We start from the raw sequence: 25,795 nt of genomic DNA on the forward strand, positions 1-25,795 counted from the left end.
ATTCACATACTGAAAGAGCCCTGTACAGAATGTGAAAATATGAGATACAAATGAAGCACACAAAGAAGTTGACTGCAGGTTTTTTTAATTTCTTTTTTGAAACTACAAACAGTGCTAGTATTTTGTGTAGCTCATTCAGCCATTTGCAATATATTCAGAACTTTAAATGTAAGTCACTTATTAATGAGTCCTTCCCATGGAATCTGATGAGATTCATTTCTGAAGAACCAATTTGTTCTTGTATTCTACAAATGACTATTTCTCTTTCTATCCTATAAGCATTTTTCTACACAGCAGTATACAGCTGAGAGTGCCAACCAATATTGCTGTTCTACACAGACATATTTCCCTAAGGAAGCTAAGGCATTACAAACATGATCACTCCTCGCATCATCCTCACAAAGTCTAGTGACATAAGTAGGCTGAGCAATATAGCCCAAGTCTAGCCTTAGTCATTCAATAAACTCTATGGTTAAATGGGGATTTGATCCCAGGTTTTTCAAATCTCAATTCAACCCCCTAATTGCTATATCATATTGACTCACAAGGAACTACTATTTCATTTGGACTCCTATAAATTGAAAGTATTAGGAAACTGTGAATTCAGGAGATATATGGTACAGAAGCATATCTATCTCTAGTAACTGTATATACAGAAAATGACTTGTTTTCTGAGATTTAATGGCCTTCGTTAATGCAGTATACAATGCAATATAATACAATAGCAGAGTTGGAAGGAACCTTGGAGATCTTCTTGTACAACACCCTGCCTAGGCAGTATAAACTGATGCATATATTTAAAAAGGCAATATAACATATTTCCTTCACTAAACCTGTATCCTTAGCATAAAACAGATTCTTCAGTAGCGTAGGAAAATACCCTGGGGTATTTCTTCTTCAGTGCTATATAAAATCCCAAGGAGAGAATTATCTTAATGAACATCAAATCTTCCTTGTCACTGGATTCTTCTATTATTACAGCCAGTAATATTTTTTTCAGCAGATGTGAAACGAGCTTACAATGTTAATAGATGACATTCAAGAGGGACAAGAGAACTGAACAACTTTTGTAAATGATTTTTCTTGGTCCACATTTTTTTCTGTTGTTATGATTATCAATTCAGCACTCATTTACAATTCAGTCTGAATAAGACGCAATGCTTTCTTCATATTCTCAATTACTGAAAAAGAAGAAGATAGTAAAGTGATTTGGAAGCATTGCAATTCAATAAAAGGACAGAATGGGAAAATAAATGATGTATCCAATGACTTTAATTTTTCAGGTATTTCATTTATAAAATATTTATGTATTTAAAAAATAAAAAGTGACATGCTAAGGGAAAAAGAAATAGTATAATGAAGAAAGATGACAGAAAATTCAAATAATTATGAAATTTCATCATTGCTATGAAAATAAATAGCTATTATAACTTTTTTTGGGTATGCTATCCAATACTACCCCACAGTAGGACAGCCAAGGTAGCCAATTCTGCAGCTAACGGATAAGATATCTGTGGCCTTCAATTGCATATATGTAAATCAATTCACTGCCAATTGCACCTTCTGTTACATCTGAAGATAGCAAATTAGATAAAACAGGAGCATTGCCACCTGTAATGGATAGCTTTGATTGCAGGAAGAGCTTATCCAAACAAGTGGAGCTTAAACATTGGCAATTAGGCTGCTAAGGATTTCAAACTCTGGGGATCATACAATTCCAAAATTGAAATATATGTACCAGGATGCCAATTTCTTGCTGGGCATAGTTTCCAGTGATTGCTCCTGGATTAAGGATGCAATCCCTAAGAGGTGTGCTTGCCTCCTGTGTTCTTTCCTTTAGAAAGGCAATCAAAATACATAACTTGCCAAATGTTTGGTTTTAATTTCCAGCTTTGTATTTTATTCTTTTGTTTATTTTCTGCCTTGCTATTGTTTCACCCCTTCAGCATTTGCCACTGAAGTTACCTAACTGCCTACCTAGCTGCCTAACTCTGTTTATGGTAGGGCAGTTCCTGAAAGCCAACATGTTTAAATCTAGTTAAAACTAGTCAGTCAATGATCTAGTCAAACTACTTTATTGGTGGTTCAAGCAGCATACAATCTTATTAAATAGTCAAAAGTCACCATTTATTGAGCCTCCCCAGGAAGTACCCATTTTCCATGGACACTTGAGCAAAGGGATTTATTAAATCACTACTGTCTTCTGGGTAAACAAGAAAAGGCGCTCTTTTGGCCCTGTAGGCAATTGGGTTCTTGGAAGTAAATTTGGTTCTTCTAATCAGTTTTAATTATCTTTTATCTGCCTAGTTTTTTTGGCACCCCAAAAATCTATCAGCCCAACCCAATCAAGTACAAATACATCTTTAAAAAAACAAACCTCCTTTCACTCAACAGAACTAATTTGTTCTGCCTCCACTTTTATCTATTTCCACAAACTGCACAAACTGTAGAGAATGGGAGATCTTTCCAAGTCCCTCCTTAATTTTGAAAGCAATTTTTTTATTTTTGAACACTATTTTTGAACGCTACTTTGCATGGTGCTGGTTCCTATGATGGTAGCATGTACCAGCTTTGTGTATTCTTATGCATTGTGCAGAGACACTGATGGGCCTGGGTTAAACCATGAAATGGTATTTAGGCTTGATTGGCTTGAGCCTAGTGCCTTTCAGTCCTTGCCATTGGTTTGTTTGTATGTTTTTCAAATTTATATAGACACCGATCCCATATATATATTTACGATTTGGGGCAGCTTGCAAACAATTAAAGCAAATACAAAAACAAGAAAAAAAACAATGTAACAATTTAAAACCAAGAAAGAAGATAATGTATTAAAAACATTATTAATAAATAACAACATTCAAAACCAAAGTAATTACATCAAACAATAGCACCCAATATAATCTCTGCCACATTTTCGGTCTCTGTTTTTTGGGGACTAAAGGAAATGAAATCCAAAATATTTAGTTTATATGGTTTTTTCATTATTCTGATGTGATATTGAATTAAACTTTTTATATGTATCTTAGCAAATCTAGCAGTGCTTTTTAATTTATCCTCCATGCAATTAGTATACTTTGGGGGGAAATAGTCCTGTAAATATTTGTATTATGAATACAACTCATTGAGAAAAAACTTACACACAGATAGGTCTTGAGGCTCATAAGTATACAATCGATTTGCATATCTTCCAATGATATCAGCCCTTACTGTGAGAGAAGGATCTGGAGAAGCAATATAATTTATTTCAATTTTACTCTTAAGTCATAGAATACATAGCATTTTCAGATTTCAAGTAGATGCTTTTCACTCATTTAATGATATTCATGCATTTCAAATGAAGAATGTAAAAGAATCAGCCACTACACTTAAAGTGCATTATCAAATGACAATGATAATTCTTTCATTCCTATGGAAACTTATAAAAGACTGAAATAATGCAGGTTGGAAATGTTCATTATCTGGGGAAGGCTAAAGCTTTGATCAATGAGGATTTAATCTCACTTTGGAATGCTACTCAAAAATAAAATTTCAGAAGTGCAAACCAATAGACTAAGGGCGGTGTAGGCTTAATATTCTGAGAGCTGCACTTCTAACACATTTGAATGGCATCGAGTCAGGGAAAGCTGAACTGGAATATCCATTCATTATCCCATGATTCTACATGCACACTTCCATAGAATGGAGTGATTTCCTTCAACTGTCTATCATCCTTATAAAGAAATATTAGTAGGCTGAAATTTCATTATGTAGTTCAACTGCTGTGGAGAGGCAAGTAGCATTTTCCAAAAAAGGAACATATTTTGGCCCCAGTAATCAATAAAATCTGTATTTTATAGAGGTGAAGCACCATGTTATGGCTATAGTTATGATTGTGTCTGATACATACCTACAAATATGATTCGAGGTACATACTGCCCATCAGGTGATAAGTTCTTATCAGTTGTTTCATGCTACCAAAAATATATATACATATATATTTAAATTGGCATAGTTATTAAATCATCTTAAAAACTCACTAAAGACCTCCTATATATTTATTTCATTACTTTAAGATATTACTTAATTTATATCTATATCTAAATTTTGTACCATGAGGTTGAGCATGATGAAATCATTCTGACACATTTCCTGTATTTCTTGACTTTCTGCGAAGACCTTCTTTAATGCTGGAAAAAAAATGAAATGCAATTGTTATTGAGAAAGAAGAAAGTTTTTTTGAACTTTTTAATTTTGCTGGAGCTGATATTTTCTATACTGATATTGGCATGTTACATCAATGCTTTGCAGTCTATTGAACTGGAAATTGTTCAAGTGCGGAGACGGTTGTTGCAAAGATTTTGAGACTCAAAGGTACCCATAAGTATCTTCTTTGCCAGGAGTAATCATATTGCTTAGCATCAATGACAAGATGAGAGAGACTACCTACAATTTAATTAAATCTGTCCCCTTGAAGGGTTTCTTTTTATATTGACATTGAAATAGAGGTTGACAAAAGGGCATTGTTCTCAGTGAATTCTTCAGAGATCAATGTTATGCAACTGTACACCTCACTGTCTTTGGTTACATGAGAAAAATAGAACCATATATAATGTGTTTTGTTAGTACTTAAGATAACTTCATGTTTGTTAATGTAATCTACCTTGCATAGTTTTTAGCTTTAGTAGAACAAGGTAAACATGTATTAGTAGAAGCATCTCATAGATTTTGCTTTATTAATTACTTGGGCTGATGTATCTTTATCAACATTTAGCAGGATTATATGTAATAGGGATTATTTCTTCATAAATGTAAAAAGATTCTGCTTCAAATAATTTAATTTTGAAAATGAGAAGTAGTTACACCAATGTATATCTGGAAGACATATTTTAGAATTTATAATTTAGAACAACAAAATTGATAGGGGCCTTGAAGGTTTTCTAGTCCAACCTCCTGCTTAGGCTGGAAAACCCTACACCACCTCAGACAAATGGCTATCCAACATCATCTTAAAAACATCCAATGTTAAAGCATTTTGTAACATTGTTTCTTTTAATTCGTATAAATCTTTCGCCTTTCGCCTTAATTCAGTGATAGGTAAAATGGTGCTGGTAGTAATTAATAATATGTTTGACATATCCCCTGGTGTCTACCAGGCACACTATCCCAACCTGAGTTTTTAAACATATTATTTTAATAATAAACAAATAAATATAAAGCTGGCACACTGCAAAACAAAGCACCAGCCTATAGCAATGTCTTCATTTGCATTCTCCCCTTTAGCAGAAATATCTGAAATATTCTAAAATATTCCCAAAAACAAGATTCTAATTAGAAACTTACAGTTTCTTCAAACCATTTTCCTTTATCATAGAGCAAGGTGACTTACAGACTGAGATTTCAGAGTATTAAATATACCACAATAGAAGAATACAGTTGAGTGATATATGTGTGCAGATGTATTCCCCAGATCTTCACTTTAAATCAAATTGGTTTGACTTACCTTGACAATATTGACAATCCTCCAAATGGTGGATAACCATCAGTGGCTTATTACTTTTTCAAAAAGAAAATAAGTATTAGGAAATATGCTTTCCCTATCATATGAGATAAATACAATGAATAACACAACATCTGTAAATAATAAACTAAAACTTACTTACAAGCTACAACAAGTGCTTCGTTCATAAGAACAGAAACAAAAATTAAAAAATCAATTTTCTCCTTAAAGGTTTAAAATTATTTTTACCTTTGTTTTGCCTGATAGAGGCCTTCTTCATATGTTTGAACCCAAGTGATATCATCTCCCCATCCTAGAAGAATAACAGATTCACGGTTTATATGACGTTATCTATTTAACTGTCCTCAATATATTTTATATAGCATGTTGAAATGTGTAAAATAATTTCTTTACTTACCACGGATTTTGTTTATTAAAAGAAATAAAAATGACTGTACCTTAGATTCATAGCTCAAGGGTATGTGCACTAAAATACACCCATGTACAAAAAGAGGTAGAATTATATTAGTACTTTAAAAAAAATTTTTAAGGTGGAGTAGCATAGCATTGCATTTAGCCCAATATTATTTACAAAACAATTTTCAGAAAAAGAGTTTACATTTATTTTATAATTTTTGGAAGCTTAGAAACAGAATGAAATCATCATACCTCTGGAGAGGGTCTGGAGTATTTGCTTTTCCTTTTTGATTGCTATTGCAAAATTGGATGAAACAGCAATTACTATGAAAGACAAGCTCACTGCTGAATGCATGTTTTCTTCCCTCTTCAAATTAATTTCTGGTAATGAAAACAATTTTTTTATATTATAGTATCTTGGGAAGCTGTCCATGCTATCTAATATATGTGTATAAATATAAATATCCTTTAGGAATGAGAAATGAAATTCTTTTTACCAAACTGTTGAAGCTACCTAAAAAGATTAGAAAAAAATACCACACAATAGAATAAGCTGACAAAAATAATAATTGTTCATCTAGGACAATAATGATAATTTAAGATACTACCAAATCTAATCAGAAATTCAGGTGAAAGCCTACATCAACATCTACGTAACAAATGTACAAATAATGTTCTTAGTTCCACTATAGTTAGTATAGTTAGTTTTTTCAACCAAATTTTTTTGTCCCGTTACTTTCCGTTTATTCACTTTATTTCAAAATTATGGCATTTTAGAATTGAAATCTTTAAGTAATTTAAGGACAGTTAAGTAATTAATCAGAATTTCAAACTTGCAATTTAATTGTATTTTTTACTAGCTAAATTGATATATGATTGCAATACTGATATTATGTTATAGTCTGATTTATTTTTGTATCTTCTTTGCAACCATGAGAAGTGAATTCAGATGTTCTGTATATTAGTACAAGTACATTTATTTTTATAGCCATTCCAGGACATTTATTCTTTTAGCATTCATTTCACTGAGGATTATATCATGATTTTGTTGTCATTGAGTTATTTTTATTTTGTAACAGACATCCCTATGGTAATTAAAGTGATATGATTTATAATTAACAAATGAAAAAAATAACACTTTTTATTGGTATAAATTTAAATCTAACTGTTTTTAGGAAGTTCCCTTTAAATCTGGATCCAATTGTACAAATAAAAGACTAGTATAAACCATAAATGTGATATTGAAATCCATTTTTTAAAATTTGCAATAATATTTTAACACATTTGTTTGTAAAGAAATAAAGCTGAGTTGTTAGGTAAAAATATTCAGCTTCACAAATTATTGTAGACAAAATTCTCAATCTTTAAAGAAGGATTTTTTTCTTAATGTATGTTTGCATATTATATATATATGTAGACTTTTTAAGGAACATCACTTTATTTTTATATAGTGCATATTTCTATACAGTGGATAAATTACAGCAATCAATTTAGGAATTTAGATCACTCCTAACAAATTTTGGCAGAGAACTGCTATGAACAATTTCTTCCCCTCTTTTTATTTGCTGATGAACATCACTTGATAATGTGAAATAAAATAACAAGACTTTGAATTTGGCTCACCAGAGTTCGTCTGTTGTGTTAGTGAAAGTCCTTCCCAAGCAAACAGATGGTTTTTGAGTGAATGTGATTTATAGACTTTTGTTCAGCTGACCTGCCCAGCCCCTTTATTTGGATTTACACAATGCGTTCAATTACATATGAGATAGTAATGACCAATCCTGCCCCTCCTTCTTTTCCCTGAGCATCCCAATCTTGCAAGATCACATTTTGGCCTATTGAATAGTTGGATTTCTTGTCTCATTTTTTTGCCTGTATCAAGTATCATTATATTGGAACTGGAAAAAAGTAGTGCTTTGTATGTCTATGACTTTTCCCCACAAATGGTTTTGGTCTGGCTCAAGTTCAGTGAAATAAGAAACTAGCAATGAAAGTTGGAACTGTAGGTGCTATTGTTTCTACTGAATGACTGACTTCAATGGTACTCTGAGATCAGGGATAAAACTAATAGGAAGATACAGGAGTTACTTTGTTCAAAAGAATGTAATTAAGAAATCAGGTGGGGAAGTTGTAAAATGTAGTTCTCAGGAGGAATAGGTTATAAGCTTTTAAAAATCAGATAATTAAAATAAGGAAGGGTGAGGAAGAATACATGCTTGAATACATATATTTTTTTCATAAAATCCCTCTATTTTGTTGTTTAACACAATTAACTTTGATTAAATATATACCTTGCATCTGTGGTTTGAGAAGTCATTGGAAATTTTATCCTTGGCTGGGATCCAAAGGCATTGAGAACCAAGTACTGTGAGTCAACTTGTTTCCTCATGGTTTATTGAGAATTTTTGGAATTGTAGTCCCATAATATCTGGTAGACTGTAGTTGCAATAATATTTTCTGACCTGTTTCCTCCAATTTTTTGCAATTTCCAAAATACGCCCAAGAAAAGGACGCTTTAAGGAATGAATGCTTTGGTTGGTAGTTTGTTTCTAAAGCCCTTCATTGCACGGCACCTGTTTATCTTAGACACAGTCTCACTCCAAAGGGTTTGGTTACCTCACTTGCATTGGCAGAAGAAACCATTTTTGGAGCCTCTCAACCAAAGAATTTCAGCTATTTGGTAAAGAAGTGCCTTTTCTGTCATGGCCCCCATGCTTTGGAACATCTTGCCTCCTGACTGAGATTTGCTTCCAGCCATATGGTCTTTTGGAAAAGTCTTAATATCTTATTCTGCTGGCTGGCTTGGGGCCCTTATGCAGGCATGCTATGATAGACAAAAGTAACCCTGTATTATCTATATTTTTGGTTTTAATCTTTTATTTAATTGTTATTAATCCTAAACTTAATCTTCATTTTAAGAACTGTGGTGGTTAGAAAGCAGTACTATAGGCTAAGTCACTGTCGTTCCAGGAGTTCAATTCTAAACAGCTCTGCTATATGTTATGTATTTTTAAAATTGAAATTAATAAGTAAAGTAAGCTTTAATGCAGTTCATTATGCATCATATATTTATATCTACTTCTCATCTTCTTTAATAAGTATGATAGCTTAACATAACTGTAGATAATTTGTTGCAGATTGAGCTTGAATTTTTATGCAAACATTGATTGTATAAAAATTGATTGATAGAAGAGACAATGACTTAATTTGTAATCATTCAATTTCATTCTAAGTCTTAAGGGAAAGCTCAAACTCTCTAATAATTTAGAACAGTTAAAAATATCTGAATAATTTATTTTTAGGGTATTTATTTATTTATTTTGATTCTAAAGTATCAATTTATGTAGTAAGGATTCTCCTGTTCAATATTTTTTATTTTATTTTTTTCTGTTAGAAAGCTGGTTTTTTCAACATCTTTGCTGGAATATTTAGAAAAGGTTTGTTGAGATATGCTGAGCCTGAAGAGTTTTCAGAGCAGTATTAAAAAAAGCATCTTATTATAATTTTGCTTCAAAGAAAGTGAACAAAAGAAATAAACTTTATTTTTATTCTTTTTTTTTATGCTAGGAGCGCCATCTTGTGGTATGTAGAGAGCCACTAATGTTTGTAAGGAGTACAATAATAGTTACAATTGAACAATATACATAAAGAACTGATGCAAAATTGTGATTATTTTTAGTAGTTTATGGAAATGACATTTTGATTACTTTTCTTCCTCAAATGCTCTTTGTTGTGTTACACCAGAAATAAAATATTTTTGACATTATTCTTCAACCTGAATTATGTTAAAATTTGTGGATTCCAATAAACTGTTCATTTTTGAAGTTCTTATTATAGCATGAAAACTGGAAAAGTGCCTCACAACAGTTTCCTGTATTTATTCATATCACAGACACATGAAACTAGGCATTATAAGAATCTGCTACTTTGCACTGTGGTTAAATCATAAGGCATTCTGCTCAAATCTTGATTTTAAGTGACAAAATCTCTTGTGATATTTTTACTTAGCAAATTGCTTAAATGCAGATAACATTGTTGATAATACTGTCACATATAATTGTTCCAATAACTTGTAAATAAAGATTCTGTTCTATCCCAACTTTATTAAGAGTCCTACACTTCAAAAATTTAGTGGTATGGTACTAAATCCAAGATTTGTATTTGAGATTGGGATATTCGTGTTCACATGAAAGTGTTTAAAAATTAATATGGAAACCACAACCATGTTACCAAAGTCTCCCTTTTCCTTTTTATATGTAGTGCAACACACATAAACAGGAAAATGGACAAATCTTATTGCATTCTTTGACAAAGTGACAAAACTAGTGGACCAGAAGAATGCTGACAATATAATTTAATTGGACTTCAGTAAGGCATTTGATAAATTAGAGCAAACTTACTACTTGATAAAATAAAATAAAATGTGGGTTAGACATTATCATCATCAGATAAATTTGTAACTGGCTGACCAGCCATATTCAACATGTAGTCCTCAATGGAACTGCATCTACATGGAGGGAAGGATGCAGGGAGGTATTCCAAGACTCTATTTTAGGCCTACTACTCTTCAACATCTTCATCAATGATTTGGACAAAGGGATAAATGGGGAACTCATGAGGTTTGCAAATGACAGACTGGCAGAAATAGCCAACAGTTCAGAAGATACACTCAAGATACAGAGGGATCTTGACAGAATTGAACATTGGGTGTTATCTAATACAATGAAATTCAATGGTAAAAAAAGTAAAGTTCTACATTTAGGCAAGAAAAACAAAATGCACGGATACAGTATATGTTGAACCTCACTCAATAATAGTAATTGTGAGAGGGATTTTGGAGTCCTAGTGGACAACCATTTAAATATGAGCCAGCAGTGTGCAGCAGCTGCCAAAAATGCCAACATAGTTCTAGGCTGCATAAACAGAGGGATAGAATCAAGATTTAATACCACTTTATAATGCCTCAGTAAGGTCACACTTGGAATACTGCATTCAGTTTTGGTTGCCATGATGTAAAAAAGATGTTGAGACTCTAGAAAGAGTGCAGAGAAGAGCAACAAAGATGATTAGGGGACTGGAGGCTAAAACATATAAAGAACGTTGCTGGAATTAGGTATATCTAGTTTAATGAACGAAAGGCTTAGGGGTAAGATGATAGCAGTGTTCCAATATATCAGAGGTTGCCACAAAGAAGGAGTCAAGTTATTCTCCAAACCACTTGAAGGCAGAGCAAAAAGCAATGGATGAAAACTAATCAAGAAGAGAAGCAATCCAGAACTAAGGAGAAATTTACTGACAGTTAGAACAATTAATCAGTGGAACAACTTGCCTCCAGAAGTTGTAAATGCTCCAACACTGGAAGTTTTTAAGAAGAACTGGGAAAACCACTTTTCCCAAATAATATAGGGTATTCATCTGCGGGTTGGACTAGAAGACTTCCAAGGTCCCTTACAAATCTGAAATTCTATTCTATATTAAAAGGGATTGGGACTTTGTATAATTGCGTTTTTCTAACATGCCCTTATGGTTATCCTTGGATTTCATTTGAAGTGAAGTATTTCAGTTTAAATAATTAAAACCAAGGATTGGTAGATGATTGAGATCCTCTTCTGGAAAAGTATATTTGAAATAAAACAAATGAACATTTCCCCCTAGAAATATGATAATCTGTTTCACATTTACTTAGACACATGATAGTGTGTACTGAGAAATATTATTTTTATTCATTACTTTCAATAATTGTTTGTATTACTAAAAGAGTGACATTAATGTAACTAAAAGCAGTTGATCAGAATATGAGAATATAGTTTTAATGATAAGCTACAGTTAGTTCGCACTGATGGAAAGAATCCTGGGTAAATTTTAAAGTCAAATTCTTAGAGAATTAATCTATGCAGAGATGTTACCGACAGTTTCCAGATGTTTGTCTGCTTTGAGAAATAAAATATGATTTAATTTCCCCCTATTTAAATGGACCCAAGGACATAGTTGCAGCTGTGAAATGTATCCATCAGACCTTTTCCTATTATACTTAATATAGGGCTTTTAAAAGCCTTTGAGGGAAAATATCATAACATCACATGCTCCCACCTATTTTCTTCTTACTTTAGCCTACTTTAGTGTAATTCTTTTCTCCATTGTTCTGTGTGCTTTGAACTCTTGAACCCAGTAATTGGGAAGGTATGGGAAATTCTGAAATAACTCTTGTTGTAATAGTTGAATTTGCCTGTTTGGTTCCCTTGTATGGAAAATATTGATTTGATGATGGCCAATACTAACCAAAAGTCCTTGTGCATTGCCTCATTGTCTCCCTTTCTAAAAAGGCAAAAAAACAAAACTGGATTTGTAGTTAGTTTTTAAAAATAAACAAAGGACCTTATGAATAAAAACTTTAAATATGAGAAGAACAATGAACAAAGTGTTACCACTCAGGAATATTTTAAGCTTTTTTAAACTCACTTTAAAAAAATGATATCACGGAAGTTTTTATCAGTCTTTGCATGGTAATTCCTATAATGCCTTAATAATCAATATTCACTAGATGGATTACAAAATTATTTAAGAACTATCAACAAAAAAGGCAAAACTAGCATAAATTAGTTGATGTGAAATCTGGAAAGATTTCTAGAATGCATACTATAACGTACAATTTCTGAATTTCCTGCAAGCATTTTTTTTTTAAATGTAGCAATCTGCAGATAGTTAAATTTCTCTAGATCCCAACATAAGGAAGTTTTATTTTGAAAATGCTTAGCTATGCCAGTTTCGATACTATGAAACCGGAAGTACCTAGAGATAATATATACGAAATGGCACATGCTATAGTACATAAACCATTCTAAAATTACATTAACTCTCATGTTCACTCATTTAAGTTTTAATACTATCTGACTGTCAAAGGGAAAACCAATTAGAAATAAAGCAAAACAGGAATGGTTATATCAGGCCTAAGGTATGAGTAGAAGCAGATAACACACTTGATATTTTCATCGGCACAATGCCTTTCCTATTTGTAGATCTTCTAAAAGCCAGATTATTAAAATTACATTGGCCTTCTTTTCATCCATCAACAGTTTGTTCATAAATTTTGTGGCTCTAGTATACAATAGCTAGTATTTTATAATTTTTGGAATGCTCTTTATCTACTTAACAATATAGAAGATGGTTTTATCATGAATACATTTGCCAACTTAATGCACACTTTAGTGTAATTGCAACTGCTTGAAGAGGTAATTTTCTAAGCACACTTACATGGAATAAAATACGAGGATACTGTACAAATAGCCAGAAAATCTTGGAAGAGCCTCAAAGGCAGCCATGTAGAGAATTTGAACTGTATTGATTGCTTTGTAGCTTCAAGGAATGAATCTAGGATGAATTCACAAAAAAGTGAAGAAAAACATGTTTTGAATAATTTTCAGAAGTCTAATTGATAGAGGAAAAGTTTAATTATGTTTATTATATGGATTAGAAGAACTTGAATATCCCTTCCAGCTCTATTCTGATTGATTGATTGAAATCCTAAAATTTGGGGTAACTAAAGCACCAAAAATATGCAATGAAACACAGACACACACACACAGACACACAGACACACACACACACACACACACACACACACACATATATTTGGTCACTCCATGGAAAGTGTCAGAAATATGATCTCAAAAAGAAAGAGAGAACTGTAAGATAAATAGAGAGAGCTGAAACATTTGGAAGAGATTCAAAGTAGCTCTGTCCCAATTCACTGCTGTATAAAGAAGAGGTTTTTAAGTCTGATGTCAGCCTTACTCTGTAGGAAACCAGGTGCATAGAAGACTAGGACTATACTTTGGTGATGGTATTTACTGCATTAAGGGAATCATACAACAGGAGTAAGTTTAATGGATATTTGTAGAGTGTTTTTACCATATGTTTTTATATGAAGTAGTTGAAGATGTTTCTGGGATCTAAATATAACTTTAGATTTAATTATTTGTACTTAATTATCTTATGGCTTTTTCATTTTTGAAAAAAATGAACTGATAGACTGATATTTTCAGAAATAGAAAGGATAATTGAGTTTCATAATTATAACCTCTAAATTTTTTAAACCCAATTAACAGCAATATTAATTGGTATCAGAAATTATAGTTTATTGTATATCTCCAGAAGAGCTTTGTAATCCGATGTTTTATGACAAGAAATATCTCTTCAGTAAATAGCCATATAGTGTTTGTACATTAATAAGGCAACTAATTTTAATCACACAATTACAGGAAATACATTGCAGATGTTCCTGTTGAGGAAGTCAAATATGTCTACAGACTTCAGGAAGTATAAAGCAGCAGCGAAGGAGAGATAATTGGGAGATTATTGTCTTTCATTGCTACCGATCACAAAGAGTTCAAAAATAAAGCATCAGTAACAGATTTGACATGAGATACGCTGTAAGTGCTAAAACCATCACTGTATAAGGTGGTTAAAACAGTTGAATATGACCAATTATGTTCTAAAATAGTTAACAGGAAACGTTTTGTATTTTTAATCTACATCTAATAGTTTTCATCTGCTAAATTATCTTCTTAAGGAAAGCAAGAATATATGTATGTATGCAGGAATGATAAACAGAAGCATAGATAGATAACATAGATAGAGCAGTCTGATTAGCTGTCCTTGGTAAAATTGCAAAATAAAAATTCTCAACTAATTCAAATGAGTTACCTTGCAATTTTGTTGAGATATATCAATAATGTCTGTGTTCCCACAAAAATTCTTAATACAACTAGACACAAATTCAGTCAGATTACCTTGCTAATACTTTTGCTAACATACAATCACATTAAGTGGCCAAGAAACGGTCCCTCACCATTTCATCCAAGAAGTACTAGGAAGATATGGATCATGCTTTATTAAACCATTATTTTCTTTCCATAAAGGTATCAGAAGATATGTTTTAACCATAGTAGGCAAACAGTGTTTGAAGAATGTGTTCTTTGTCACTACTAGAGAGTCTTCCTTTCAAAACTATTCTTTGTCTCCATTTTTCCGAGACAACTATATTGCTACTGTAGTAGAGCAATGTAGGGCTGTGTCACAGAATACATGCAAAATCTGGGATTCCTTTGTCTCACTAAGAAAGGATGGAATCTTAGATTAAAACAATATCTAGGTTAAAATTTACATTACAAACTGGGTTTAATTCCATTCCTCATTTCTATCATGCGTAATAACTGGCCAGATTATCTGGTTGTACAATATTATACATTGAATTCCAACAACATGTTCCTCTTGTTATATTTTATTTAGCTTACCTGTTACACTCTGATTTCAGCTTTTATCCAGTATCTTCAAATTTCTAAAAGATGGTTTAAACAGCTAGCTGGCAAACCTCAGTTCACAAGTCATTTGAAATGAAATTTGGAAATTTTCCACATATGTTCTTCATAGATGAAATATCTCATTGTTAATGATTATAGTTTGTACTTCTTGATTGTTTGTTTAATTGTATCCTATAGAAATTAAGGGAATAAAATGACAAATTCATTTCTAATTAAATTTGTACTTCTTTTAGGTTTTTTTAAAAATTGTATTAAATTTGAAATATAATAATTAAAAATATAAATCAGTTTAAAAAGCACTATAACCACATATTAACCAGTATATTTGTTTTTTAATATGAATCCTAGAAGCATATTCCTGACATAATTTAATGAATGATGTTTCTGCAAATATAAATATATGACATTACAAATGTTTTGAATTTAAAAAGTCCTTAGGCCAGTAAGTACAACAATTCTATTTTCAAAGACCAAATATTTTAAAAATTGAACTGTTGGTAGAGAAGGAATTCAGAAAAAAAAATGATTGGAGTTTTCTTTATGAAAGAGGTATTACTGGAGATTTAGAAGGATTATATTAATATCAGAATTGTATTGTACATATCTGTTGTAAATATTTGTTGTAAAGAGTCCCAACTTCACTATAAACAGTAAAAGAAAAAATATTAAAGGTCTTCACTGTCCTGTTCTACCTAGTCAAAAGGACCTCATCACACTTTGACACAGTGCAAGCAATGGAATTCTTTGCAATATTTTATGGAAGTCAGAATTGGGCTTTGAAAAAGCAGGCGAGAAAGATGCATCCTTTTGAAATTTTATGCTAAAGAAAAATCCTGAGAATATCACAAAAAGCCAAGAAAACAAATATATCATCAAACAAATTAAACCAAAGTTCTTACTTGTTACACATGATCATGTTCAAATTATCCTACTTTGGACACATTAAAGCTAAAGCCCAATTCTCTGCAAAAAGCTGCAAAGCTGAAAAAGGTAGAAGTAAAGAAAAGAAAAAGACAACAAACAGCAAGGTGGATGGACTTATTCCTAGTGACAATGAAGTGGAACAATTATAGATAATGTCTAATGGCAGAGGTTATTTTATTTTGTTGACATTTAAAAAAAACATATCCATAGCTAAAAGTCTCAGGTAACTTATGCTAGCATAGAAGCTGCTCTTCAAAGCTGGTAATTCTAAAAAGATCTTCCAAGAAGTATCATTCTAAGATTTTTTGTGGTGATGAAATGCAGCTTCATAATGCTTATATGGAGCCAGTTTGAAGAATGGTGACAGAAATTAGAAGCTATAATGTCAGCAAAGATGAACAGTATTTCCAAAAGAAGATAAAGAAGAAATGGTTGATGTCAGAGAGAATACCTTGGATAAAGAGCAAGAAATTGTTGAAATATAGGGGGTGGGGTGGGGGAATGGGATTATCAGATGAAGAAGGCAGTTTAAAAAGGTGGAAATACAGAAGATAAACCAAGAGAATGTAATTCAGGAATTACATTCAGTAATTCTCCATAATGGATATAAAGATGAGATCTGCTAAAGCTCTCAGAGAAGCCTTTATAATGAGAAAAATAAACATTGAGAGAACAAATATGACAATATCTAAATGAATTAAAGATCAAGATTGTTAGAAGCAAAATGAAGGAGTACAAAATTAGTTTGTTTGACCAAGGTTAAAATAAGATATGATTCTATGGAACTCTGAGAATGATTTAGGGACTTTTTGTTGATATTTGTATTAAAATATTAATGGTTTATATATATTTGTGTGTGAATAAGGGATGGGAAAGAGAGATGCTTGCATGAAACCTTTAGAGGATGAAGTAAATTGATAAAGAATAATATTTATAGCTCAGTCATATATCAAGAACATCTCAGAAACCATAGACTACTACAACCACATGGAATCAGTGTAGCACATAAACCAACTAAAACCCCCCAAAACTAAGTAAACCAAAAGACCAGCAGACCCAGAAAAAAAAGTGGGATCATCTACAACATACAATGTAATGACTGCAGTAGCCACTACATAGGACAAACAGGCCGAAGAAGAATGCATCAATAAATACCAGTTTATTGACGAATAAGTCAGACGAAATGATGAAAATGCCTTAATTTCGCAGCATATGGACAGACTCATAGAATCATAGTTTCAATTGGAAAACAGTCACCATCCTATGCCAAGCCAACTCCAAAAATGCTAGAAATTTCTAGAAGCCTGGCATTCTGACGAATTAGCCATCAATAGATATATAGACATCAATAATAAACATAGTGTGCAAAAGAGATAACAAATCAAAAAGAGAACAAAAAGAACAAAGCACCTCCCCACCAGCAATCAACAACCAGATTAGCATAGTGCAAGATTAACATCAGGCCATCAAACAAAAGTTAGACAAACAAGCTAACAGTAAACAGCTCAACCACAGAACCTCTGAGACTACACCCACAAAACTGACCCGGCAAGTCTTTAGAATACAAACTGAAAGCAAACCCCAATCCTTACTAGCACTGATAATGTTACTTACTTTGGGTAATAAAGCATATGCAAGAAAACTAGCAAGCCTAGAGAACACCAAAGAACCTTAAGTTTGTACTTGTGATAAAGTTTGAAAGTCATTTCTTTTTAAAATCTTTTCTTTCTATTTTCTTTTTATGTTTCTTTTCTTTCCCAGTTTAGTTTGTACTATCTTTAAATATTTTTAAAGTAAGTGAAATATTCATTTCTTTCCAAAACCTAGCCCTAATATAATCAATAATTTTATTCATAAGCATTCATATAAACTATTTCTGCATATAACTGATATACATGTTGCATACTGTATATAATGTTTATTGAGTTTTGGATGTAGTAAAATTTGAAATAAAAATTAAAGATTTAGCATTTTTATGGGTTCCAGGCACTATAGAGTTTGAGTATTTCTATCTTAGGTACTTTTTAAGTAACTGAACACTCAATTAATAAAAATTAAGGATCACTTAAAAAATTAAGGATCACTTATCACTTGGCAATAGCAATATCACTCTAATGTTTAATCATTTGATAGTGCTGCCTTCTGAACAAAAGAACTTCACCATAGCATGTGTTTAGCAGTTATTAAAGCACACAAGTTTGATCTATAAGAGTGATATTGTTAATAAGGGAACTGACATTTCATAAAAAGAAGATAATTGCTTCAGTAACTAAACACAATACACTGTTGTTATTCCACGTTTGGTACCAAGGTACCAATTTAACAATTGTGAAGGTACACTGCCATCAATATGAAATGTCAATTGAATATTGATATTTTCCATGTTAGGAACAAACTAGATTAGATACCTCAACCTAATGCCAATTCTATAAATATATTTTGTGGTTCTCATAACTCCATCCTCATTTTTTCTGTTTTTCTCTCTTTGTATTGGACCTAAATATTCCATATTTATTTGTTGAACTGGAGGTTATATAACTCCTTATTATGGTGCGATGACCTCTTCAAGAATTTCAAGAAAGTTTTAAATCATTAATTTATTTGTAACTAGAATGCTATCTAGGCAGGAATTATAATTCCAGGATTTTTTGCAGATCTGAGGAGATCAAAGACATTTAACTCATTTCAGTGTGCATATTGACATCTGCTTATTTCAATAGAAATTAACAGCAATAGCTTTTTGTTTAGTTTGAGAATAGAATAGAATAGAATTTTGTTTAGTTTGAGAATAGAATAGGGAGTCAAACTATTCTCCAAGGCCCCTGAGTGCAGAACAAGAAGCAATGGGTGGAAACTAATCAAGGAGAGAAGCAATTTAGAACTGAGGAGAAATTTCCTGACAGAACAATTAATCAGTGGAACAGCTTGCCTCCAGAAGTTGTGAATGCCCCAACACTGGAAGTCACTAGGGTCTCCTGCCTAGGCAGGGAGTTGGACTAGAAGACCTCCAAGATCCCTTCCAACTCTGCTATTGTATATTGTAGAATAGAATAGCAGAGTTGGAAGAGACCTTGGAGTCTTCTAGTCCAACCCCCTGCCTAAGCAGGAAACCCTACACTACTTCAGACAAATGGTTATCCAACATCTTCTTAAAGACTTCCAGTGTTGGAGCATTTAGAACTTCTGGAGGCAAGCTGTTCCATTGATTAATTGTTCTAACTGTCAGGAAATTTCTCCTTAGTTCTATGTTGCTTCTCTCCTTGATTAAAGGCAGGTTAAAATGTACACTGATTTGTATAAGTGATAGAACACACATAAGCAAGCACATACATACATACACACACACACAAATTGCCCTGGTTCTACCCTGATCTTTCCTGGCTCAGTCACCCCAGTTCTATCCCAAATTTAGGAATTACAATGTCATAAAAATGGAGTTGTATATATTTATGAGTACAACCCCTATTAAAAATATTGATTCTGTCTCCTATTTTGTTAACAGTTATTATTCTAACAGTATGTCATGTTAGTCATCACACTAATCTGTTCATTTAATTATCATTAATAGAACAATTTCAATAGGTCACATAATATGCTAACCTACGACCACAATTTATAAATCATTTGCAAAAATCATATAGATCATATTATGAATTAACTTGCATTATACCAGGCCTGAGTTGACATTGCTGTACTTCCAATCACTGAAATGTAGATCACCATATAAATAGTTTGCATCGCTAAAAGTAACCCAAAAAATGCTTTTTTATTTTGAGACTACATGCATGAAAAACATTTATTTGGTCAATAGAGGGCACCAAATATAGGTTTTATTCTACTGCTATATATTCCATCTTTTTTCTTCTGAAAACACATTTCCAGAAACCATGATAATTTTTTTTCACAGCAATTAGTTTACATAAACTATGAACATTATACCAATCAATCAGAAATTTAAACAGAATGTTGAAATGCATATTATGCATTACATCTCTTAATCAACAATATTAAATACTGTAGTCCATTATTTATAGCTAGATAATTCCCAATGGGCAATTGCATGCCCCTTGCAGACCTCTAGTAAAAGAATACTGTTCTATACAAGAACAAAATAGCATAACAGGATGGAAAATGAAATGTTAGTCTATGTGCTTTTATTAGACTGCACTAAGTTACAAAATTAATAGAGATATTTATTTATTTATGTTTCACTTTTTTATTTTTATAAATAACTCAAGTGGCAAATCTGTCCAAAAGATCTACCTCCTCCTATTTTTCCTATAATAACAACCCTGTGAGGGGAGATGACAGGAAGTTACTGGCCCAAACTCACCTAGGCAGCTTTCATGGCTAAGCTATGACTGTGACTAGAAGAATTCATAGTTCCCAGGTTTCTAGTCTGGTGCTTTAACTACTAGACCAATCTGGCTGAATATAACCATTAGTTAATAGCAAGCAGTATATTTTTCTGTATCTCTTTGCTGCTCTGGATTTTAACAGTCCGAATATGTTAGAACGAATAGATGTCTAGAAGGTAAAGGTGGTTTTAAGTGAATTGGTTTTTTCCAGATGTGTTGCATATAATGTATATGCAGGGGTGGGCTTCAAAAATGTTAGCAAGAGATTCTCTGCCTGACTGCTGGCGTGGGCGTGGCCATGGTGGTTTTGGCTTAGTTGGCCTTTTGCATCACTGTGTGGCGGGGGAGAGCTTTTGTCCTCCCTGGGCTCCAGAGGCTTTCCTCGAGTCTCCAAGAGGGCGAAAATGGGTTTTTCAGGCTCCAGAGGTCCTCTAGAGGCTGGAATGGGGCCCATTTCCAGCCTTCCTGAACTTCCAGAAGGCCTGTTTTTCGCCCTCCCCGAGCCTCCACTCCCTTCCTGCAATTACCTGCATTCAAAACTGTGTGGTGATTCCTGGGAGGGGAGGCGGTGAGCAGGGCCAGCCAGGAGTAGGATTTGGGGGTTCTCCAAACTGCACAGAATCTTATCTAGAGGTTCTACCCAACCCCTGTGAACCCCCAGCAGTCCACCCCTGGGTATATACTTATTTCGCAAGAGGATATTGGTAGACCTGATTTTTATTTAGGAGACTATATTGTGGCATATACTGACTATCGATAGTCGTTGACTTACAATGACAATTGGGCCCAAAATTTCTATTGCTAAGTAAGACAGGTGTTAAGTAACCTTTGTCTCATTTAATAACCTTTCTTGTCACAGTTAAATAAATCATTGTAACTTTTATATTTTGACGGAGGGACGACGCGCAGCCAGGTTTCAACTAACAACTTGGTTTATTCTGGATGACAGCGATTCCAGGAACAAAAACTCGCGCCAAGGTATTTATACTAATTTTAAACCAATCACCGGCCGGGGACGAGACAGCAACCGCTGACGTCAGTCCCTCGGCCAATCAACAGTAACGTTCGGCCGGCAACACCCTCTGGGGCTTTCAGCCAATCAGAAAGCCAGAGGGTGTTACTGGCATCATGAATATTAACTAATATTTAACACCCCTTTCCCCCAGTTCTGCGCATGCCCGGAACGGAGCATGCGTAGTCCTTAAGGTATGCTGGGCGGCGCCGGACCCGCCCAGATCTTCTTATTGCAGGGGAAGTCGTCGGCGGAGGAGGACCTCCTCGTGGTAGCTCCTCCCCGAAGGGAGTGCAGCTCCGAGGCACGCCATTTCGGGAAGGCCCAGAAGGCGGGCTCAACTGCAAAGGTAGGTTTGGCCGTGGGGGCGCGTCACTGGCCGTAGGAGGGACTCTCTGGATCGTGTCCTCGGATTGAGCTGTAAGTTCAGCGTCCTTGTAGTTGGCGCTTGGGTAGGCAGGGCCTGGTGTGGCGAAGGCCCTTGTTTGCGGTCTCTCGGCTTGGGAACTTGGTGATTGGCACAGGTGGGGGCCTGGTGTGGCGAAGGCCCTTGTTTGCGGTCTCTCGGCTTGAGAACTTTGTGGTTGGCGTAGGTTGAGGCCTGGAGTGGCGAAGGCTTCACATTGCAACCCCGGTACTGCGGTGTTGTCACTCGGGGGTTCGTGGCCACCAGCCTGCGACGGGAGACGCCTCCTTAGCTGATCCAGGTGGCGTCTCCATTGGGATCCATCAGCCAATTGGATCCTAAAAGAACATGGGCCGGTCAAAGCGATGATAGAACCTGGCACCCATCTCGGCTCCCCCGCAAAGGACCGGGCCCACACGGAATCCCCTAACTTAAAGGAACGGGGAGGAAGAACCCCCAGATTGCTCGGCTGATCCCCTGAATAGAGCGGGTGAAGCCTATCGAGGGGAGTCCGCAGGCGCCGGCCCATCAAGAGCTCCGCGGGGCTTTTGTTGGTAGTTGGGCAGGGGGTGGAATGTTGGCTTAGCAGGTAAGCCGCCACCCTCGCCTGCCAGTCGCCCCGGTCCATGCGGCCCAGCGCCTCCTTCGCTGAGCGGACCGCCCGTTCTGCCCGGCCATTGCTGGCCGGGTGGTACGGGGCTATGGGCGCATGCCGGATCCCCTGCTCGGCCAAGAACTCCTGGAAAATGGTGGATGTGAACTGGGGCCCATTGTCCGATACCATTATGTCCGGCAACCCATGGGTTGCGAACAATTTCCGTAAAGCCCTAACCGTACTCTCGGCTGTGGTAGAGCCCATGAGGACTAGCTCCACCCACCGAGAGTAGGCATCCACCACAACCAGGAAGTTCTGGCCGTGGAAAGGACCAGCGAAATCGATGTGGAGGCGAGACCATGGGCCTCTCGGAGCCTCCCACTCACGAGCAGGCCCGGCAGGGGGGTTGGGCCTGGATAATTGACAAGTGGTGCAGCGGCCTACATGGGCCGCTATCTCTGTGTCCAGCAAGGGCCACCAGACATAGCTACGGGCCAATGCCTTCATCCGTGCTATGCCCGGGTGGTCCTTGTGGAGCAGATCCAGAACTAGTGGCCGAAGCACGGTGGGGATCAGCACCCGATCCCCCCAGATGAGACAACCCCCGTGGAGAGAGATCTCTGCCTGGCGATTTTTAAAGGGCTGGAAGCCCTCTGCCACTTTGTCTGTTGGCCATCCCCTCAAAACCCAGGAAGAGACCTGGGAGAGGATTGGATCGGCCTTAGTGTGGGCCGCCACGTCTGCGGCGGAGAGTGGAAAACCGGAGGCGGCAATGGAGAGGACAGAGAGGGCTGGGACGGGGGCGGTGTCCGTCTCCGGTAGTGGGCAACGGCTGAGGGCATCGGCATGCCCCAGCTGTTTGCCCGGACGGTAGAGTAACGTATAAGAATACGCTGCGAGAAACTCCGTCCAGCGAGTCATGCGGGGGGATAGGATGGCGGGGGTCGGCTTGTCACCCGCCAAAAGCCCAAGGAGTGGCTTATGGTCGGTGACAAGAGTAAAGTGCCGACCGTAGAGGTAATCGTGGAACCTCTTAATCCCGGACACTGCAGCCAGAGCCTCCTTGTCGATCTGACTGTAGTTGCGCTCCGCCGAGGAGAGTGTCCGGGAATAAAAGGCCACAGGGGCTTCTGAGCCATTCGGGAGGACATGGCTCAGGACCGCCCCTACACCAAATGGGGAGGCGTCACACGCCAACGTCAAAGGCATCCCATCATGATACTGAATGAGGACTGCCGATGACGTCAGTGTCTCTTTGACAGCCGCGAACGCATGCGCTTCGCGGCTCCCCCAGCGCCAGGCCGCGGATCGGTCGAGCAACCAATGCAGCGGCTCGGCTAGTGACGCCTTGTGAGGAATAAAGGGGGCGTAGAAATTGAGCAGCCCTAGGAACGCCTGTAGCTCCGCCTTGGAGGTGGGAGCAGGGGCGTTCTTAATGGCGGCAATTTTAGATGGTGTAGGGTGAATGCCTTGGGCGTCTATTAAGAAGCCCAAGAATTCTACCCTAGGGACAGCAAATGAGCATTTGCTGCTTTTTAATTTCAATCCCGCGCCCCTGAAACGACAGAGGACCTTCCGTAATATTTCGATGAGTTCTGAGCGGCTTGTGGCAGCGATCAGAACATCATCGAAATATGGAACCACCCCCGGTAGCCCATGGAGCAGACGCTCCATGAGGCTCTGGAAGATCCCCGGGGCCACGGACACACCGAATTGTAGGCGGCGACAACGGAAAGCCCCACGATGGGTGACGATGGTCTGGGCAGCCGCCGCATCGTCATCCACCGGGAGCTGTTGATAGGCCTGCGCCATATCCAGTTTGGCAAATATGCAACCCTGCCCCAAGGAGTGGAGCAGGTGTTGCACAACAGGGACTGGATAGGGGTTTGCCTGAAGGGCCAAGTTGATCGTCGACTTGTAGTCGGCGCAGATTCTCACCGAGCCATCCGGCTTGACCGGGAGGACTATGGGTGTCTCCCATGGAGCATGATCACTGGCTCGATGACACCCCGCGCCAACAGTTTGTCAAGTTCGGCGTCAACCTTGGCCCTCAAGGCAAAAGGCACCCTGCGGGCTTTCAGCCTAATGGGAGCAATCTGAGGATCCAAGCTAAGGGAGATGGGGGTTCCCTTGTAGCACCCGAGCTGACCATCAAACACATCAGAGAACTCCTGTAGGACGTCCTCAATAGAAGGGGAATTTACCCGGTGCACCCCCCCAATGGACAACCCCAGTGCTGGAAACCAGTCAAGGCCAAGAAGGGCCGGCAGGGCATTCTTTACAATGATGATTGGCAGCTCCCCAGTAAACTTGCCATACTTGACAGGAATAGGAAAAGACCCCAGGACAGGAATTAACTTTCCCTGGTAGTCCCTTAGAAGCACGCGGGATGGGGCTAACTTTGTTTGGGAAACCGCAGGGCAGAGGTGGGAGAACATGTCCCAGGACAATAATGAACGGGAGGAACCAGAGTCCACCTCCATTTGGCATGGCTGACCTGCCAGGTGGACATTGGCTGTAATTTTGCGGGATCCTGAGGAGGCCTGATTGATGGAACTCTCCACTTCCCGTGGTTCAGTCACATTGTGGCAGTCGTCTCCTCTGCGAGTTGGTTTCGGTGGCTGGCGGCGCGGCTGCGACTTGGGTCTCTCATTTGCTTGGAAGAAGGCAGGGGCCGGCAAGGATGCTCGGCAGACTTGGGCAATGTGCCCCTGCCTCTGACAATGGCGGCAGATTGCGTTTCTGAATTGACAGGTTTGGCGGTCGTGGCGGCCTCCGCAACTAGGGCAAAATTCCTTGGAGTTTTGCGGTGCGGCTGCTGAAAGAGCAGGTTGTCTCCGCCGCGGTTGGGCACGGACTTGGCCGACGTTGTCGGGCTCCAGGACCTCAGATGGTGTAAGGTCATCATAGTCAATGTCATGTACTTGTGAGGCCGGTGGAGTGAACGGAACGTGCCCTGGAGTTTGGGATGACAGTTGTAGCCGTTCCAAATCTGCTGTTGATTGCTCAGAGAGCTCAGCTGCTCGGGCGATCTCCACTGCCTGGAGTAGTGTAATATCGTGATGACGGAACATGCGGCTTCTTAAATGTACATCCCGCACTCCGCACACGAATTGCTCGACTAAATTTTCTTCGAGGTTTGAGAAATCGCACTGGGATGCCACAGTGCGCAGGGCTTCTAAAAACTGACTAATCGACTCTCCCGGCTTTTGTACTCTTCTCCGGAACGCGAAACTGCGGGCAATTTTGGAGGGCGTCGGGGCATAGTGCCCCTTCAATTTCGCCAT

At 37.0% G+C, this 25,795-nt stretch overlaps 2 protein-coding genes across 2 annotated transcripts; both read right to left on the reverse strand.

The window, feature by feature from the left end:
* Window positions 1-15,376, reverse strand: AGR3 (anterior gradient 3, protein disulphide isomerase family member). Its single transcript, XM_014076144.2, has 8 exons — window positions 15,187-15,376; window positions 6,146-6,274; window positions 5,726-5,789; window positions 5,480-5,532; window positions 4,090-4,166; window positions 3,887-3,950; window positions 3,138-3,221; window positions 1-1,181 (listed from the first exon to the last, which is right to left on the reverse strand). Exons 2-8 carry the CDS (start codon window positions 6,246-6,248, stop codon window positions 1,132-1,134), a joined length of 495 nt encoding a protein of 164 aa, XP_013931619.1. The 5' UTR covers window positions 6,249-6,274; window positions 15,187-15,376; the 3' UTR covers window positions 1-1,131.
* LOC148045808 (uncharacterized) lies at window positions 10,372-25,795 on the reverse strand. Its single transcript, XM_087714369.1, is given in 4 exon segments — window positions 10,372-10,790; window positions 10,793-10,836; window positions 10,838-10,925; window positions 25,363-25,795. Coding segments are annotated over 4 exon segments (984 nt in total).

The sequence above is a fragment of the Thamnophis sirtalis genome, unplaced genomic scaffold (assembly GCF_051295495.1).
Source record: "Thamnophis sirtalis isolate CommonGarterSnake01/CBP01778 unplaced genomic scaffold, rThaSir2_p1.2 scaffold_4, whole genome shotgun sequence".
Taxonomy (NCBI): domain Eukaryota; kingdom Metazoa; phylum Chordata; class Lepidosauria; order Squamata; family Natricidae; genus Thamnophis; species Thamnophis sirtalis.